The sequence below is a fragment of the Mangifera indica genome, chromosome 7 (assembly GCF_011075055.1).
Source record: "Mangifera indica cultivar Alphonso chromosome 7, CATAS_Mindica_2.1, whole genome shotgun sequence".
Classification (NCBI taxonomy): Eukaryota; Viridiplantae; Streptophyta; class Magnoliopsida; order Sapindales; family Anacardiaceae; genus Mangifera; species Mangifera indica.
The window spans coordinates 18,116,788-18,134,133 of record NC_058143.1 but is presented as its reverse complement, the minus strand read 5'-3'; the positions used below and the strand labels follow the sequence as shown (position 1 = coordinate 18,134,133).

General features: G+C 32.7%; 2 protein-coding genes across 4 annotated transcripts; both read left to right on the top strand.

The window, feature by feature from the left end:
- Positions 1–7,147: 7,147 nt before the first annotated feature.
- Positions 7,148–9,909, top strand: LOC123221665 (FCS-Like Zinc finger 8-like). Of its 2 annotated transcripts, XM_044644548.1 has the most exons (4): positions 7,148–8,062; positions 8,245–8,328; positions 8,415–9,231; positions 9,430–9,909. In XM_044644548.1, the coding sequence occupies exons 3-4, from the start codon at positions 8,441–8,443 to the stop codon at positions 9,533–9,535; spliced, it is 897 nt and encodes a 298-aa protein (XP_044500483.1). In that variant the 5' UTR covers positions 7,148–8,062; positions 8,245–8,328; positions 8,415–8,440; the 3' UTR covers positions 9,536–9,909. The 2 variants fall into 2 exon arrangements, with proteins under 2 accessions (XP_044500483.1, XP_044500482.1); XM_044644547.1 differs by having other exon boundaries at positions 7,148–8,328.
- A 2,041-nt stretch (positions 9,910–11,950) lies between these two features.
- Positions 11,951–16,788, top strand: LOC123219952 (folate-biopterin transporter 1, chloroplastic-like). Of its 2 annotated transcripts, XM_044641925.1 has the most exons (10): positions 11,951–12,285; positions 13,801–14,036; positions 14,333–14,397; positions 14,492–14,654; positions 14,732–14,880; positions 14,967–15,221; positions 15,346–15,514; positions 15,621–15,713; positions 16,188–16,482; positions 16,592–16,788. In XM_044641925.1, exons 1-10 carry the CDS (start codon positions 12,027–12,029, stop codon positions 16,600–16,602), a joined length of 1,695 nt encoding a protein of 564 aa, XP_044497860.1. In that variant the 5' UTR covers positions 11,951–12,026; the 3' UTR covers positions 16,603–16,788. The 2 variants fall into 2 exon arrangements, with proteins under 2 accessions (XP_044497860.1, XP_044497861.1); XM_044641926.1 differs by having other exon boundaries at positions 16,188–16,788.
- Positions 16,789–17,346: the final 558 nt, after the last annotated feature.

Below are 17,346 nucleotides of genomic sequence, written 5' to 3'. Positions count from 1 at the left end.
TAGTTGGGTAGCTTCCAATCCGGCCCAAAACTTTTAGCCAGAGCCCACAAATTTCCGCCGCCGCCATAACCAATGAAAAGACTGGACCGGGCTGGGCCATATTGGTAGCATTTTATGCACATTTTGCGGCAGAACACGCCAGCACAATATGGACCACATACTACTAGTGACGTCCGATATCATCAAGATTACAAATCATGATGTGAACGTCAACATCAGATGGATACAGGAGTCTGATTCCAATCATGTGTTGTTTCTATGATCTCATCACTCCCCTTAATCAGACCTCTGATCTATGATCACGTGGATTTCCTAAAGGAACGACAAATTCGAACAGTAATTCAGTTGAAATTAATTCACCAAACCAATGGCACATCAACTTTGATTAATCAGGTAGGTTGGTGAGATCATCATTTTTGTTGATATTATTTTAATCAATCTTTGGCTTTTAATTGTGTCACTCTTATTATTAAATATTGATTCATTTTCTTCAGACCATAACAAAAGAAACTTAGAAAGTGATTGACAAAGAAAAGGAAGAATCCAGATCAAATTAGCATAAAATAATGAAGAGAACCCAAGAAAAGGATTAGTAAAATAATAATAATATATCACATCGATAAAAAAAAGAAGCCGTAACAAAATTAAATTCTCTTATATAAGAGTACTTTTTTACTTAAAATTAAATTTTACGAATAAAAACAAAGTTCGAAAATGACATTATGATTCTATTCCTATTATTTCTTTTGTATTTTTAAAATTATTATATAGCTCTAATTTTTTTTTTAATATCTAGATTATAGAGGTGTCAATACATATAATTGTATATTTGATGGATAAACTATAAATTTTCAAAATGTTTGGAGTGTTAATAAAAATTTTCAAGAGTGTTTTTTTTTTTTTTTTGAGGATAGTTTACTCTATATAAAAGGGGATGGAATCTTGAAAAGCAACAATTTGGTACCCATTTCCCTCGTGGATTTGGGTAACTTTTTTTATGGTCAAATTAAAAGGTAAGGAATTTCTATGTAGTGGAAGGAGCAATATAATAATAATGATAATAAAGAAGAATGTATGGCAAATTATATATAAATTTATTAATAGGATTTTATATTTTATATTTTGAGACTAAATAATGAGATTAATTTGATAACAATCTAGCAAAGCTCGTTTATTAAGTACTAGGGGATGTATGAGAGCTAGATTGAAGCGATAAATATTAAATAATTTCTTGTGGACAGAATTGGAGGGGGGATAGTGAAATTATTAAACTAGTGTAGAGGGGGGGTGGGGTGGTTTTGTGTGGGGCGGCGGTGGACCCTTGAGGTGATATGCGAAGAATTGGACTATCAGCTGCTTAACGTGGCCAATAAAATCACGGGGTGCAGAGAGGGGCCACCTGCACTTGGTCATATGAAAAGAGAGACATCTGAACTCTCAAGTGGCCCCCTCCGCTTTGGACAAATTACTTCTTCGTCTCGTTGAAATTGAGTGTGTTAAAGATGATTACATTGTTACGAGTTTCAACGTAGACTAAATCACATTGTCGTACCCAAGGTTTGCCTCAAAAACCATTTCCACCCTTTGATGGCACAGATGAACTTTTCCACCCAAATCAAACTCTATCAATTGGAAAAATAAATATGTAAGAATAAAATAGTAATTTCACTGTCTATAAATTGTGAAAAAAAATTAAAAAATGAATAATTTAAAAAAAACATTTTATATACTAGACCTATACATTTTGAACATCATATTTCAAGCTTTTTTAGGAAGTTTGAATACTTGCATTTACACATCTTATACTCTACCCATTATTTAACTATAATTTCACTAGTAAACATTGGATAGAGTGAGAAAATTTGATATCAATGCATAAGTTATCAAAAATTCAAATAAACACCAAAAAGAGTTTAAAAAGAGGAGATCAACCCATGAAATACATTGTCGGATTTTGTTAATGTGTAACAAGTTGAAAACAACGATGTTGTCTATAGAAATTGAATTAGCATTAAAAATAAGTCCGTGAAAGTGAGATTATCAACAAAGTTTAAAAAAAAAAGAAGTTTGAATAAAAGAAAATGAGAAAGCAAGAGTTTTAATATAAATATAATATTTAAAGAATTTATAAAGTTTTATTAATTTAAGGTCATATAATGATTCCTGGCAAGTTAAATGGTTAGAAGTAATAAAATAATTTTATGTTTCAACATTATTTTATAATTCTTTTCTACTTATAGAGTATAGTATTTTGATTTTACATAAAAATATTATTTATACAAGTAAAGAGTTAAAAAGTGCCATAAAGCTGAACCTTGGGGGGGATACTGTGATTTACTCCTCAACGTAATAATTTTTGTTACTATTTTATTTCAATTTTTATTTTTCATCATCAATTTGATATCATTTACATCAAATCAACTGTTATTAAAGTTAAAATTAGCAATTAATTTTGTTGAACTCAAGAACCCAAATTAATGGGTTTTTTTAAAGAAATTAAATCTATTGATGTGACCTTTAAATAATAAAATCATCATAATTTATATATAAAAAAATAAATAGTGCAATTGAGTGTTGCCTTCTCATGACTGACTGTCGTCAGACTCAGACCTCTCATGTGAAAGGTAAGAAATGTACAATCCTCGTCAAAGTCGACGTGCAATTAGAGCAAGTAAGTAACCTCCCAGGGTCCCCTGCAACATTGATTGTACATTTCATTAAAGATTTTATAAATTTCTTAAAATCTTTTAAATTGTCTTTTCTTTTGAAAAAAAAGGCCATCAGCAGATATGGCAGTACGTTGCACTGAAGACTTTCCGGATACAAGATTTTATTAAGTCTTCATTTACGAGACACGTGTCGCTACTAATAAAAGAGAAGAAATTAAACACCATTCACAATCTAGCAATTTTTCTAGCCCCTTGAGAGATCACAAAGTCTCAAATATCATCCCCCCGTTTAATCGGTTTGACAGAGTCATAACAGTAAGGGGGTGTTTGATACTTTTCTAAAATTAGGGGTCTGGGCTACAAAAGATCTCTCAAGGGGGGTTCGATGGTAATAACCCTAGACAGTCAGACCCCACCACACCACTTAAAATCAAACCAAGTCCAACTGAAGCTGATAGATCAGTCTCATCATTATTTATTTTCATATAATAGACGGAAAGCCGTTTCCTTTATTCTTTCTTGAATATTATTGTTTTTATTTTTCATAAGCTCACTATGTTTCACGAAATTCCCAACTAGGGCTAAGCTCTACTCCACGTCATGTCATCATTATGGACTAAATTTGATTTCTCCACTACGCTATGCGGACTGCACTACGTGATACGACACCGCAATGTCTGCATCATTGAATTTTCAAAATCAAACAATTTTGGCATTTGATTTAATAAGTTTACTTCTTTTTAACTAGCTACAAATGGCCTTCCCTATTATCAATATTTTATAATTTTATACGTCCATATATATAATACGTTAACCCTATTATCTCATTATTATTATATTGTTATCAAATATATAATCATTTTTGTCGGAATCTCCACTCCTATAATGGGCCAATTTTGTTGATGACTAAAATTAAATCAAGAATAAATTACACTTTTCTACTCAAAGTTTAAGGTAAAATCATTTGCTGGGAAATTAAACATAGGATCAAATTTATATACCCGATTGAAGTTTTGCGATTTTAGATTGTTTTTCTATAAATTAAACTTGATACGAAGTATTATTTTGTATCTACAATACAATTTGCCCTTTCTATATTACTATTTTCTACTTATTTTTCATTTTTTAAGAATATCAATAAAAAGAAGAGGAGAGCAAAACTTGTCTTGGTTCGACATTCGTTATGCATGAACTAGGGAGTTGAGCTATAGTTTTTGAGAATTTTAAATAAAGTCCCAACTCCTCTCAATTGTTATGGATAATAACATAAAATAACACAATATTGGGTATAAATCGGGTCAACCCATCATGGGTGAACTAAATCCAATATCATTTTTTTAACACAAAAAACATTAATAAAACAAAAAAAATAATTTTATTATTTATCGATTAAAAAACTTATTTATAAATTAAATCTGAACATTATAAATATGACAATTTAATATTTAAAAATGTATGAAAACTCATAAAATGATATTTAAAATCGGTTAAAAACCTTAAACCCTTAAAAATGTTTTAAACATGATATTTATATCTTAATTTATTGTATTTTGTCAAGTTTTTTTAATTAACTGAGATTAAATTTGAATAAAAAAGTATTATTGATATCATCTAAGGTGTGAATAAGTGTTAATTACATCAAATTTTAGGTGGGAAAATGTAATTTACTCATAACTTTTATCCTTGTTGAAAAATAGGGGTCGGTTAAAATTAGTGCAAACATTATCCTCATAAATTCAATTCTAAGTTTAAAATAAAAAAGCAAGATCTACCAAATTAAGCATATAAGGCATAGGCATTGGATCACTACAAAGCATGGATTTACTATTATGCAACTATGTACACATATTGTGTCACATATTAAACCTAGGCTTTGACAATATGGTTGTTGTAAAATAAAATGTCACCATCTTGCATTAAATGGAGGGCCCAAAAGAGATTAGTGTCCCTACTTGAAGTTAAGTATTTGCTTTGGCAAATTTAAATATGTTTCTATAAAAATAATAAAGCAAGCATGAATCATGATTACCCTTTTGTTGCTTTGCCCCCCAATAATTGAGATTTTAAATTTATATATTGTTGTTAAATTCTTTTAAGAAATAGTTAGAATACCCATAAGGACTTTACTTTTCTTCCTTACAAGTAATGGACCTATTTGTTGGAAGTTGTGTGTACAAAAGGTCATAGGAAAATGGCTATGGGATTGTATTGTTAGATTTGATTCTAAATTTGTACTGTATTTTATTAAAATTTCATAAGGCACGTAGGATTGATTCAATGGTTAGTGGTTGGCACAAGCTCAATGATATAAAATATTCTTACTCCCTAATTTCATTGCACATGATAGGATAATATTTAATTTATAATAAGATACTCATGTGGTTTAAAAAATTAAATAAAATTACGATCAAATTCATTTATTTATGTATTTATATTACACATTAGATATTTATATTTCTACACTAATGATTGTTTTTGATAAGGTAAACTCTATGTTTAGAGAGACGTTTATATATTAGGTTTTAACCTTTTCAAGGTGTGGATTTTTTGTAAGTTAAGTTGATATGGGTGTGGAATTAGATTGTTTGTGATCCACCTTAGTATCATTTCATAGAAAGTTTTGGAATAGATGTTCTATTGTCGACATGTTAAAGGAAATATGTTCACCTTTTGGAAGGCATTAAGGGAAGTAGTATGCTAGAGATAAACAATACGATGTCATGTTTGATGGGCTATTATAGTAGTATCAAATATTTGAATCCCGATCATATCCACTATAATAATATAAGATAACTATATGAGGGTTGAATACAAAGTGAGTTTTAATGTGATTCGATTTTCTGTTTGAAAGACTATATCTACCATTAAGACATTAATGACTTTTAAAGAATGTTTTGTCCATATATATATGAAAATTATAATAAAAATGTCCTTATAATAACTTGACTTTGGACAAAAATTGTAAGGAGCTTCGTTAAATTTTATAAAAGTTTGTTGTTTTGTGCAGCTGATAATGAAACTTAACTAATTACAAGTTTCAAATCTTCAGTATAAGGTATTTGACTTTTACATTTTTTCTCACTTCTCTTCCTTTCTCTTTCATGTGATATACGAATGAACCCTAATAGATATAAAACTTTGTGGAGTGGTACAATATTTTTAAATTAAAATATATGTTTTTTCGCATTTGATAAGCCGCAATTTAAGTATATCATTGTTTGCCAGTGATCGTGGTTTTCATCAGTGGGGCAGTCGATCGTGGGTTCGAATAACAGAGTTTGCGTTTTGGATCCATTAAACTATATTTTTATTTTTTACTAAATTTGGACAAAAACAGAAACCCGTGGGTCCATGGTCATTGGCCAACTGAAACTGAGCCTATGGGTCTGGGACCTCTGCCTCGTAATTATTAATACTAGTGTGGCAGTTATGATTCCAATCAGGGCCCTCCAGATTCTTCACACCTAAATCACGAAAAAGCCCTCCATCTAAACTCACAATAATACTTTGTGCATGGATAATAGAGACATTTCAAGAGATAGATAAACTTATAATTCCACCAATAATTAACTAAAACAGACAACACCGAACAATAAACATGTAGTAGAGTAGGGTCGTTGAACTGGGAAATAAAAGTGGGACCCAAGATGACGTTGGAAGTTCTTTTAGCCTATGAGTTAACAATGGGCCTCATGGCATCAAAAGGACAGTAAAGCGTGATTTTCCGAGTACGAGAGATTTTCCTGAAGAAGAAAATATGGGTGCATTAGTCTTAATACGTATTATACGTACATTGTAAAATAATATTAAAAAAATATATTTTAAAATATATAAAAAATAGTTGATACAATTATATAATATAATATCAATTATTGATATTAGTTAAAATAATAATAGTGTAATAAAATGTATTGAAGAAAGTTTAAAATTTGAAAGATGTATTAATTTTTCAATATGATAATATGATAATTAAAATTTGTATAAATTTATTATTATTTAAAAAATATATATCTTATAATATAATATAATATATGATATATAATATTAAAATAATATATTTATAATAAATGATACAATCCAGAATTTGACTATTAAAATGAGAATGATGGATTGGAGGACTTTATACAAAAGAAAGAAGAATATGATGATGAAAGGTTAAGCTGGTCCGACTCCGACCCGTGAAAGAAATTACATACACCGCCACCACTCTTGATTTTGGCAAAACAAAGATTATGGGCCCCGCCACAGTTCACTAATTCGACGGACCGCATTTTCCGACCCCACTTGTGGACCAATCTGGACCGCCGGCTCAACCTTCACTTGCAGCCGACTTTTAGTCGTAAATCGTAATTATTATAAGTATTTCTTTCAATCGAAAATCTAAATGAAATTAATTGTTAAATTAAATTATTAAAGCCGTTAATTAAATTTATATCCACTATGCGGTTTTGTGAATCAAAATCAAACGGCGCCGAGCCGAGGAGGAGTCAAGCAGGGGTGATTGGATGTAAAAGACGAAGTTTTTGTACAGTACGGTTTAGTTGGCGAGTCCCGTCATCGCCTTTCGAGTTTTCAAAAACAATAATATTCGCAGCATCCATTGATGCTAGAGAAAGGAGAAAGATAGTGAAAGAGAGAGTCGACAGAAATAAAAACTGACGTGGAGGAGAAAATTGATTAGCTGAGTGAGTGCGTGAGAGAGTGGTGTAAGTAATGGTGGGTTTGTTTGATTTTATCGAATCAAAATCAAACCTCTGATTCCCATGCACATACACGCCTCTTTATAATCAGATTCACACAAACAACCCACAATCCCACGAGCTATCTCTCTCTTTCTCTCTCACACTCTCCATCTCTCTCTGCAACGTTTTGTCTATTTTTCGGGACTCATTTTGAGAAGAAACTGAATTTGACTTAGTGGGGTTTAAACTTTTGAGTTAATATAGCTTTATATATATGAATTTGGCCAATATTTTTTAGTTTTTGCGTATATTTTTTGGGGGTTATTGTTCGATGGTCTGGTCTTGTACTCTTGTTTGTATGTGAAGGTTGAATCTTTTTTAAATTAATTTTTAGAAAAAAAAAAAAAAACATCTTTTTTTGAGTGATAGGATGAAATTTGTTTCTGCGTTGGGCGAATGAAAAATCACTGGTAAAAGGGCACATAATAAAGTTAAAGAGGAGGTGAAAAGCAGAGGGGCTTTAACCAAGTCTAAGGCTTTAAGAGTACTACAGAAATCCTTCTTGTTTCTGGTGTCTGTGCTCTGTGCTGATGCATTTGCACGTCTGGTCTCTTGATCGTGACTTATGAGAGTCTCTTCATGTCGGTTCTGTTTCTGAGTGATTCTTTCTATAAAATTTTGGGAAAGAAGTGCGGGAAAGTCGGGAAAAAAGTAAAGCTTTTTCTCCTTTTTATTTTCTTTTCCTAGTTTAGTCTTTGCTCGGTTGCTTAAAAATGAAAGTTAGTGTAATATATTTATGATATGGTTGATCTTATTTTGACTACCCATTTGTATCTGATTCTCTAAATCAATAAACCTTTATAAATTTCTCAACGTTCTGATATATTTTATAGTTTGATTCTCGCAAAGGTGGTTTTGTTGTGAATCAGAAGAATCAAATCCATGGCTGTTTCTTGTTAACAACTTCAATCTTTCAGGTAAGTATTCCTTTTAATTCCTCTCATTGGTATATGAAAAGAAATAAAAATCTAATCTTTTGATGAATTGATTCTTTGTGTTACAGTGGGGTTGTAAAATATTTCAGTGTTAATGGCAGACAATGGCTCTCTTCCGTCGCCCGCCACCACCACAGATAATAATAGAAAGCCTACTTCATTTCCAAGATTGTTCACTAGTTTAACCAAGGGTATTTCTGAAACTGAGCTTCCTGTGATGAGCCCAACTTCCATTCTTGATATTAGCAAACCATTTTCTGTTCTCAAGAACCCCTTGTGGTCTGAGCCAAGTCCACAAACACCTAGAACTCCGGAACCAGAAGCTAGGCGCAAATTGGACTCCAAAGGGGTTGGTCTTGGCATTTTTGATGTTCTTCAAGATGTTGAATCAGACTCCAAAGAATCAAAACCTGAGACTCGAATGGTTCTTTTCGGGTCACAGCTAAAGATCCAAATCCCTCCTCAAGATTCACCTATGTCTCCATCTGAGTTTGGTATCAAAACTAGAAACTCTCAATTGGGTTCCTTTTCCTCTGTGTTATCACCCTCCCCAGCAAAACAATCAACTTTTGGATCAGTGAATTCGGGTCTGGAGACTCCGAATTCTCCTCAGGTTTTCACGGGTTGTCTCTCTGCCACTGAGATGGAACTCTCTGAGGACTACACTTGTGTCATTTCTCACGGGCCAAATCCGAGAACCACTCATATTTTTGACAATTTCATTGTTGAGAGCCGCTGTGGTGTTGTTGGGTTATCTCCCCTGAGAAAAGAAAATAACGGGATCACTACAATTGATCAAATAAACTACCCATCTGAAAATTTTCTCAGTTCCTGTTACGCTTGCAAGAAGAATCTTGGCCAGGGAAAAGACATTTACATGTACAGGTTCGCTTTAACTTTCCTTTTGCAATGATCAAATATATGTTCTCTTTCTAGGAAACTTTCTTTTGACGGTTCAAAATTACATAAAGATCATATAATTCAAAATCAAGTTCTACTTTCAGAAATGTTTTATTTAGGTACATGGTAATATGAAAATGAACTTGGTTAAACGAAAAACTAAGAAGAATTCTGTATTTGCAGGGGAGAGAAAGCATTCTGCAGCCGTGAATGCCGTTTCCAGGAGATGATGTTAGAGGAAGGAGTGGATCAATTGGACCCAGTTGATGGCTATGGCAATTGCTCATGATGGACAATAATTTTCTCAGTCTCCATCATCCCTCATCTTTTTCTATAAAGCATGGACCATTGAAGAATCCTAACAAGGGTAAAATTTGAGTCATAAAGTTCATGTATCAACCCAAGGCAGAGTATTGGATAAAGATGTGATCATCCTACATATTTGATTATAGTTGTTTTAATTTTCTTCCCCTGTTTAGTTTCTATCCACTTTTTCATATGCTACTTGTAGAGGCAGAGCTGAGGAACTGAAGCTTCTGCTCAAATATTGTAGAGTTGATGATTTTCTTCAAGCCATAATTAGGGATTGCTGTTGGGTTTCATCCATCCACAGTTTTGGTCTCTTAAAGATGGTGTATGAGTAAAGTTTACATTTTACTTTTCTCTTTGTTCTTTTTCAATTTATCCCAATCAATTTACAATAAAGCAAAAAGCAATAGAGAGGACTGATGACAGGAATTCAAGTAGAATCTTTAATGTTCTCTTCTTCAACTAATCACGTTATTCCATTTTGTCAAGCTTTGTTTAGCCGAACATGGAGCTGGATCATTTACTGGTATAAGACTAATTATATTTTAAAGAGAACAAACAATCCAAACAAATTAGTGAATAATTCAAAGGAATATCTGTGTATTGATTTATATTATTCACAAATCGGTATAAGGAACAGAACCTTAAATTTCTCTACCCACCACATCGCAATTCATTTTCCCTATTGAAAATGAAGAACTGGGTATTATCATTGCCCTCTTTTTTATTTTCAGTAGAAACAGATTACTGTAAATTAATGTAGAGGTTGAGGCAGCAAGGGAGATGAGTGGATTTGCCTAAGCACAACCTTGCAGTGGGGGCCAGAAGAGAAACCTGACAAAGAATTTATGGGAACTAGTACTCTTACATTCAGGATTTCTTTTTGTTTTTGAGGGCTTTTTCCTGATACAGGGATGCATCTAGGTACAATGGTTATTGTTTTCTTCTTCTCCATTGAGAATCCCAAGCCAACTGCTCTTCTTCAATCATTAAAAGTGAATGCAGAGGCAGCTGTAAATTGGAAAATCAACAGCTGGGAATACCAACTCCTTGTCTGTGGCTATTGTGAGATGATTAAAATATGGTTTAAGCTTGGATGTTTTTTGGGCAGATGATGTAGTCACAAATCTAATCTATGTAATGTTCATGCTAACGCGATAATATTAGCATCATTATCAAGACGGTGATATATTATTCCTTATTATATAAAAATAAATAAAATTATAAAGCTTTGTCATTTGCGTAATCATTGGGTTTCATCAATTATGACTAAGAAAGCGTAAATCGCCATGATTGGGGGACTAAGGATAAGTAAAGAAGAAGATTAGCTCGAGGGATCTTACTTTAGGACAGCCTGGGTTTAATTTTGAGGAGTCAATATTACTTTGTTATGGAATTATAGAGTATTCAAACTAAACCAAGTGAATAAAGGTTAATTTTAATTCAGTTCAAATTAAAATAATTAAATTCAAATTGATTTAAATGATAAATAGTATATCAAGAAGAAAAAAAAAATCGTTTGAAAAGAAAAATAAAGAGATAAAGAGTTTCGATGTAATAATATTGATAAACCTTTAAACTCAAACTAAACTATCTAACTAAAGTTTCAATTTGAATTCAATATGTTTGAACTGAATATAAATTCAAGGTCTAGTTGACTCGATTCGAATCCTCTTCAAAATTTTTGTGAAACAAAGTAAGACTCGTTTGGATGAAAAAGTGGGAAATAATAGGAAAACAAACTTATTATTTTTATTAAGAATAATATTACGTGTACAAATTTTTGATTACATAATTGAGTATACAGATATTATATTATTATGTAATTAGATAATACTTTATCCATAACTCAAAATTTTTCATTTATATGATAACATATTATTTATATGAGAAATTAAATTAAATGCCTAAAGTTAAGAGGGGCTAAACGAAATTGTTCAAAACTATTAAGATTAAACAAAAATATCCTATTTCTGTAAAATGATCACACTGCCCTTATATATAAACCAATAATTTTACATAATTCCCCCGACGGTTTCCACGTGTTTCCAATTGAATTTCAAAACATTTTTACCTTAAAATAAGAAAAATAAGTATTTAATTTAATTTTCCTATCTATATAATTAATTATATATTCAAATATCTACATAGCATTATTCATAATTTTATTGTCATCTTTATTATTATTTAAAATTTTATTGATGAATTGGAGGTGGGAGCTATTAAATATCACTTCCTCTTTAACTGGGCCAAAATATTTGGGCTGGGCTTTCCCTGATCCATGGCATGACTCTATCCTTCACAATTCCAGTTTCAAATTTTTAGTCCTTTTAACACTTCGTCGGGGTCTTTACGTCATCTGACCATTCCACCCGACGATCACGGTCCACCCAAGTGCGAGCATGCCGCAACGTCCACACTAAACAAATATATTATAAATTTAAACTAAAAATAATTTTTAAATATTTTTAATGGCTTCTTTGTTGTTCTCTCCTATCTCATTCTTACTACCTTCACAAAAACGAATTTTCTCCTTCATTTCCCTCGCTCCTCTCTTCTCTCAGATTTACCATAAACCACGCTCTGTTTTCACGGAGGCCTGCCGATCCTCACGCAGCAGAACTCGCTGGAAAACGCAACAAAGAACCGGCATGCCCACTGCTTTACACCCGCATGCCCCCACTCTCCGCCGTGAAAGAATGGACAAGCTACTTGTGGATCACGAATCGGGTGCGTTGGTTATTACCAGCTTAACATTTGTATTTTTCTTTCAGAGGACATGCCATTTTCTTCTTTATTTAATTTCCAATTTTGGTGCAATTAATAAAGAAAAATTTATTGCTTAATTGGATTTAATTCAAATGTTTAGTATGTGAATTGTGAAGATAAGGCAAGAATTTAGACTAGGCTTGGTTTAGAACTGTTAATCAATGAATTCGAGGAGATGATTATTGGTTTAATTCATTTATTAATATCAAGCTTTGAAAACCTTGGCATCTAAATATTACAACACTTGTTGGTTTATAGATGGAATGAAATTCATTTAGTCTAGGCTTTTTTTATATATGTTTTATAGATATTGAGATGCTTGGCGCTGCATTTGATAGAGCTGAATTGCTTGAAAGCTTTAATGCAATGACTATGTTTAATTTAGTTGAGTTTAAGACATAAGGGTATGGCGCAGCTGTTAAATTATGATAGAATCATGGATATTAAAGGTTAGGAACATTAAAGAGAATTTCTTAACTTGTTTCCTAAACTTTCACCGTTATCCAATTGTGTATAGGGACCTCCTAATTCCATTCCTCTCAGTCTGTATAAATTTTACTTGCAATCCATATTATACCTTCTGATTTGGTATTATTTTACATCACCTACTTTTCATGATAAATTTGTTGCAAAAATGAAGTTTATATCTATATTTAGTATATAAAATTATGCCTTACGCTGGTATTTGAACTAACTCGGTCTTCTCAAAACGTTGAACTGAGTTGATATTTTATCCTTTCAGAAGCTGCTTACTATTTTTTATGTTTTAAACTGTTCTCTCCGTATAAAATGGTAGAACATGTTGTTTAGTTCTTCATATTTTATGATACTCTTTTATTTTCCCAAAACATAAGGTAAGAAACCATGCTCAGATTTGCTGCAATGGCTTGTGCATTACTCTTACAGCACACTATGCAAATTATTATATTCTATATATATATAAAAATGGAATTACTTAATAGTTTTTAGGTAGTAATTACCTAATGAGTAATGATCTTCTGTTTGATGAGATTAAACTTGATATTTCATATTTGTGAGAAGTGCATAATTAACCACTGAGTGTAATTTTAGGATTGTGATCTAATTTGAAGCCCTTGTTTGGGGAGTTGGGACCTTTTTAGTTAATCATATTAGCATTCTGACCTTTCTATATCTTATGTTTCTATAGTAGTTGAGATATTTTAGTATTTTGCTTGATATCCACCAATGAGAAGAGTTCCAGTTGTATGGTAGTATATGTTTTTTAAAATTGTTTTTAACATTTCTGCTTTCTATGTTTGCATTATGTCCATGTATCATAGCAGCAAAATAAGCATGTGTGAACAAAAAAGTCAATTCACTAGTAGCCCCTATTTCTTCTTGTTAGACCATGGGTATTTTGGGTGCGTAACTGCATATGATTTTACAATAGGTATGCCATGCGCTTTTCATTGGGTAATCATGCTATTCACTGATTCATTTGTATATTTGATTCAGGTGCTGGAGAAGGGGACATGCTGTTGACAGATATAGAAAGAGAAATTGGCTCTTCGGGTAAAAATGCTGCACAGAAAAACAGATCCCGTACTGGTGAAGTCAGATTCTTTGGAGTGGAGTTGTCTCCGGATAATATTGCGGTTGCCATGGTATATTTTGTACAGGGTGTTTTAGGCCTTGCAAGGCTTGCTGTCAATTTTTACTTAAAAGATGATCTGCATCTGGATCCTGCCGAGGTATGCTGCATTAAGTTTCCCTTTTATTTTGATTTTGATAGAAGTCATGATAATTTTTCCTTTTATCCCTAATTCCAAACTTCTATGAAAGTTTTTAATTGGAGCTCTATACTAATGATTTCAAACAACAAAGATCTCTCTATGTGTTTGTTCTTTGTCCATGGATCACTTTTAGCAGTTCTCTCTCTTTAAAGAAGATATCATTGTCAAATTATGTTGTTTTTCTTGTTGATGATTACTTTAAGTACATTTAGCTTGATGTTTTAAGGACTAACAAATTATACATGGTTGACTAGACAGCTGTAATATCTGGTTTTTCTGCATTGCCCTGGCTTGTCAAACCTCTTTATGGGTTTATTAGGTATGAATTCATACACTGCTGCTTTCCTTCTGCTTAATTAAAAGTGCTTTTGGTGATGATGCTGTTTTCTGAACTGTTGTTTCTCTATTTTCAGTGATTCTCTCCCACTTTTTGGTTACCGAAGGAGGTCTTACTTGGTTCTATCTGGGCTTCTTGGTGCAATCTCATGGAGTTTGATGGCCACCCTTGTTGACAGCAAGTACAGTGCTGCTTTAAGCATACTTCTTGGATCTGTTTCTGTTGCCTTCTCAGATGTTGTAAGTTTCTTGAACTTAATGAATTTCCTAAATTACTTAGCCTTGGAAAACATAGCATGAACTGATACATGCTGTAGGTTGTAGATTCTATGGTTGTGGAAAGGGCTCGTGGTGAGTCACAAAGTGTTTCAGGATCTCTTCAGTCTTTATGTTGGGGATCCTCAGCATTTGGTGGAATTGTGAGCTCCTACTTTAGTGGCTCATTGGTTGATGCTTATGGTGTAAGGTAACTAGTTGGTTGGTGTCAGAGCATAAATTTCTAGAGCTAGTTTTATTTCAAACATCTTTGTGGTGACAAACATAATATCACAGGTTTGTTTTTGGTGTCACGGCATTGCTACCACTTATAACATCTGGAGTTGCTGTTCTAGTAAAAGAACAGCGCGTGGTTGGTCCAGCTTGGGAGCAGAATTTTCCTTTAGGTGGCCCTGGCTTTCTTGAAAGCTCAAAACAAAACATTATTCAGTTATGGTTTGCTGTAAAGCAGCCCAATGTTTTTCTTCCAACTTTATTCATTTTCCTATGGCAGGCAACTCCACAGTCAGACTCTGCCATGTTTTACTTCACGTATGTGTAATTCATGATTCAGTTCATTATCTTCATTTTTTGCAATTTATTAAATGGCTAGTGCAGATATTTTTGGTCTGAGTATTTGTTTTAAGTAGACAAATATTTCATTTTTTGGTTTCAGCACAAATAAACTTGGTTTCACCCCAGAGTTTCTAGGGCGTGTCAAGCTTGTTACCTCGATTGCTTCATTGCTTGGTGTTGGACTGTATAATGGATTTCTAAAAAATGTTCCTCTGCAGAAGATTTTTCTTTGGACAACCAGTATTGGTACAGCTCTTGGGATGACTCAGGTTTGCATTATTATTTGCATTTCTTAAGGACTTTCTAAGATTTACCATTTTTGTTCAGTGTTCTTCATGGTTCATTCTTATTACCATTGCTCTTATTTTTGTTCAGGTTTTCCTTGTCACTGGACTAAACAGGAAGTTTGGTATAAGTGATGAGTGGTTTGCAATTGGGGATTCTTTGATCCTCACCGTGCTTGGTCAGGTAATGCAATTTTTCTTCAACCTATTCACATTTAAACATGTAGTAATGTATGAGTAGGAGTATCATCTTACTCTTGCAATAGCTCATGTTTAAGTAAAAGTAGTGTGATGCTGGTTTCAGTTGTCATTGTGCGTGCTTCTTTGGTATGGTATGGGAGGCAGAACTTGTAAAAACTCAATAGCTTGGTTATGAGAGAGATTTTTGATGACTCTTAACTGTAAAGCCTGGTCTTTTGCTTCCTGAGAAGAGGAGAGAATTTGTTTCTGTCAACCAGAGAAAAGGAGATTGAGAAACGAACACATTTTATGGGTTTCAGATGTTTGTATACCATTCAAGTGTTTCTTATTATTAAGTTTAAATTCCGAAGCACAAGATAAACACATGTGGGAGACAAAGTAATTATATCCCTTGGTGCTATTTTATAGAAAATAGATTTTGTTAGTATTTTCTATACTGAACTTAGTTTTGTTGCAGGCTTCTTTCATGCCCGTCCTTGTGCTCGCGGCAAGATTGTGTCCGGAGGGTATGGAAGCAACACTCTTTGCAACTCTCATGTCCATATCGAATGGTGGTAGTGTCCTTGGGGGGCTCATTGGTGCTGGTCTGACGCAGGTTTTTGGTGTCACAAAAGACAGATTTGATAACCTGGCTATCTTGATAATCCTATGCAACCTCAGCTCATTGTTGCCGTTGCCTCTCCTCGGTCTACTACCCCAGGATGGTCCAGATGCCACTGAGAAAGAGAGTGGAGATATTGAAATGAAATCTAGTTAAATTCTCTACATCTTGCTCTCTATCGTTGCGATATATGTGCATCGTCATTTGGTGGACTGTAAAATTTAGAAATATTGCTGAAGTATTTTCTATTCTTCTTACAGATATCATATAACAGAGCGGTGAGAGAAGGGGAGAGTACTGTAAATATCAGCACAATAGACATAGAGAAATGATCCTTCGAAATGTCATTCTTCTGGGCCAACAATTAAGTATATTTTAATTAAACCACTGTGTTGCCTGTAACAAGTTCCAGGTAGTGATGGAGGAATTAATCAAATATTTTAATAATATATTATTATGTATTTGAATAGTTTTAAATTAAAAATAAAATAATATTTAATTATATAATAATATATTATTTAAATATTTAATTAAATAAAAAATAAAATAAAATAAACGGTAATAAGAGTTGAATTGTCTGTATGTAATATCGAATTAAGGCAGGGCACGTGGTGGGTCCCGTAAACTATTTATTGATGATTGTTTGCTCCGTCGTGTTGTTTTGTTCATATCTTCACTCTCTTTTCCCTTGTCTCTAATTCCACCCTTGCTTTCAATGGGCGACCTACTCCTTTTTCAACCAGCACGCAGAATTACAGAAACAGAGGCCTGTCATTTTACTTCGTTTTATGTGAACTTGGAGTAAAGATAATATTATTTAGTTTTAAATATTTAATTAAATATATAAACATTAAATTATTATATAATTAGATATTATATGTTATCTAAATATTTAATCAGATGTAAAAAATAATCTACTTAGTTTTCTTTTTAAACTTTTTGCTGAGATGGGCAAGGGAAGACAGAAAATCAGAAGGTTGTTACTCTCAACGTCACACGAATTCAGCCTGTAGGA

Excerpts from the sequence above, each read along its gene's own strand:
- LOC123221665 (XM_044644548.1), top strand. The coding sequence starts at position 8,441 with ATGGCAGACAATGGCTCTCTTCCGTCGCCCGCCACCACCACAGATAAT. Across the intron at positions 9,232-9,429 it reads AAAGACATTTACATGTACAG|GGGAGAGAAAGCATTCTGCA; the intron begins GTTCGCTTTAAC and ends CTGTATTTGCAG.
- LOC123219952 (XM_044641925.1), top strand. The coding sequence starts at position 12,027 with ATGGCTTCTTTGTTGTTCTCTCCTATCTCATTCTTACTACCTTCACAA. Across the intron at positions 14,037-14,332 it reads TGCATCTGGATCCTGCCGAG|ACAGCTGTAATATCTGGTTT; the intron begins GTATGCTGCATT and ends ATGGTTGACTAG. Across the intron at positions 15,714-16,187 it reads TCCTCACCGTGCTTGGTCAG|GCTTCTTTCATGCCCGTCCT; the intron begins GTAATGCAATTT and ends GTTTTGTTGCAG.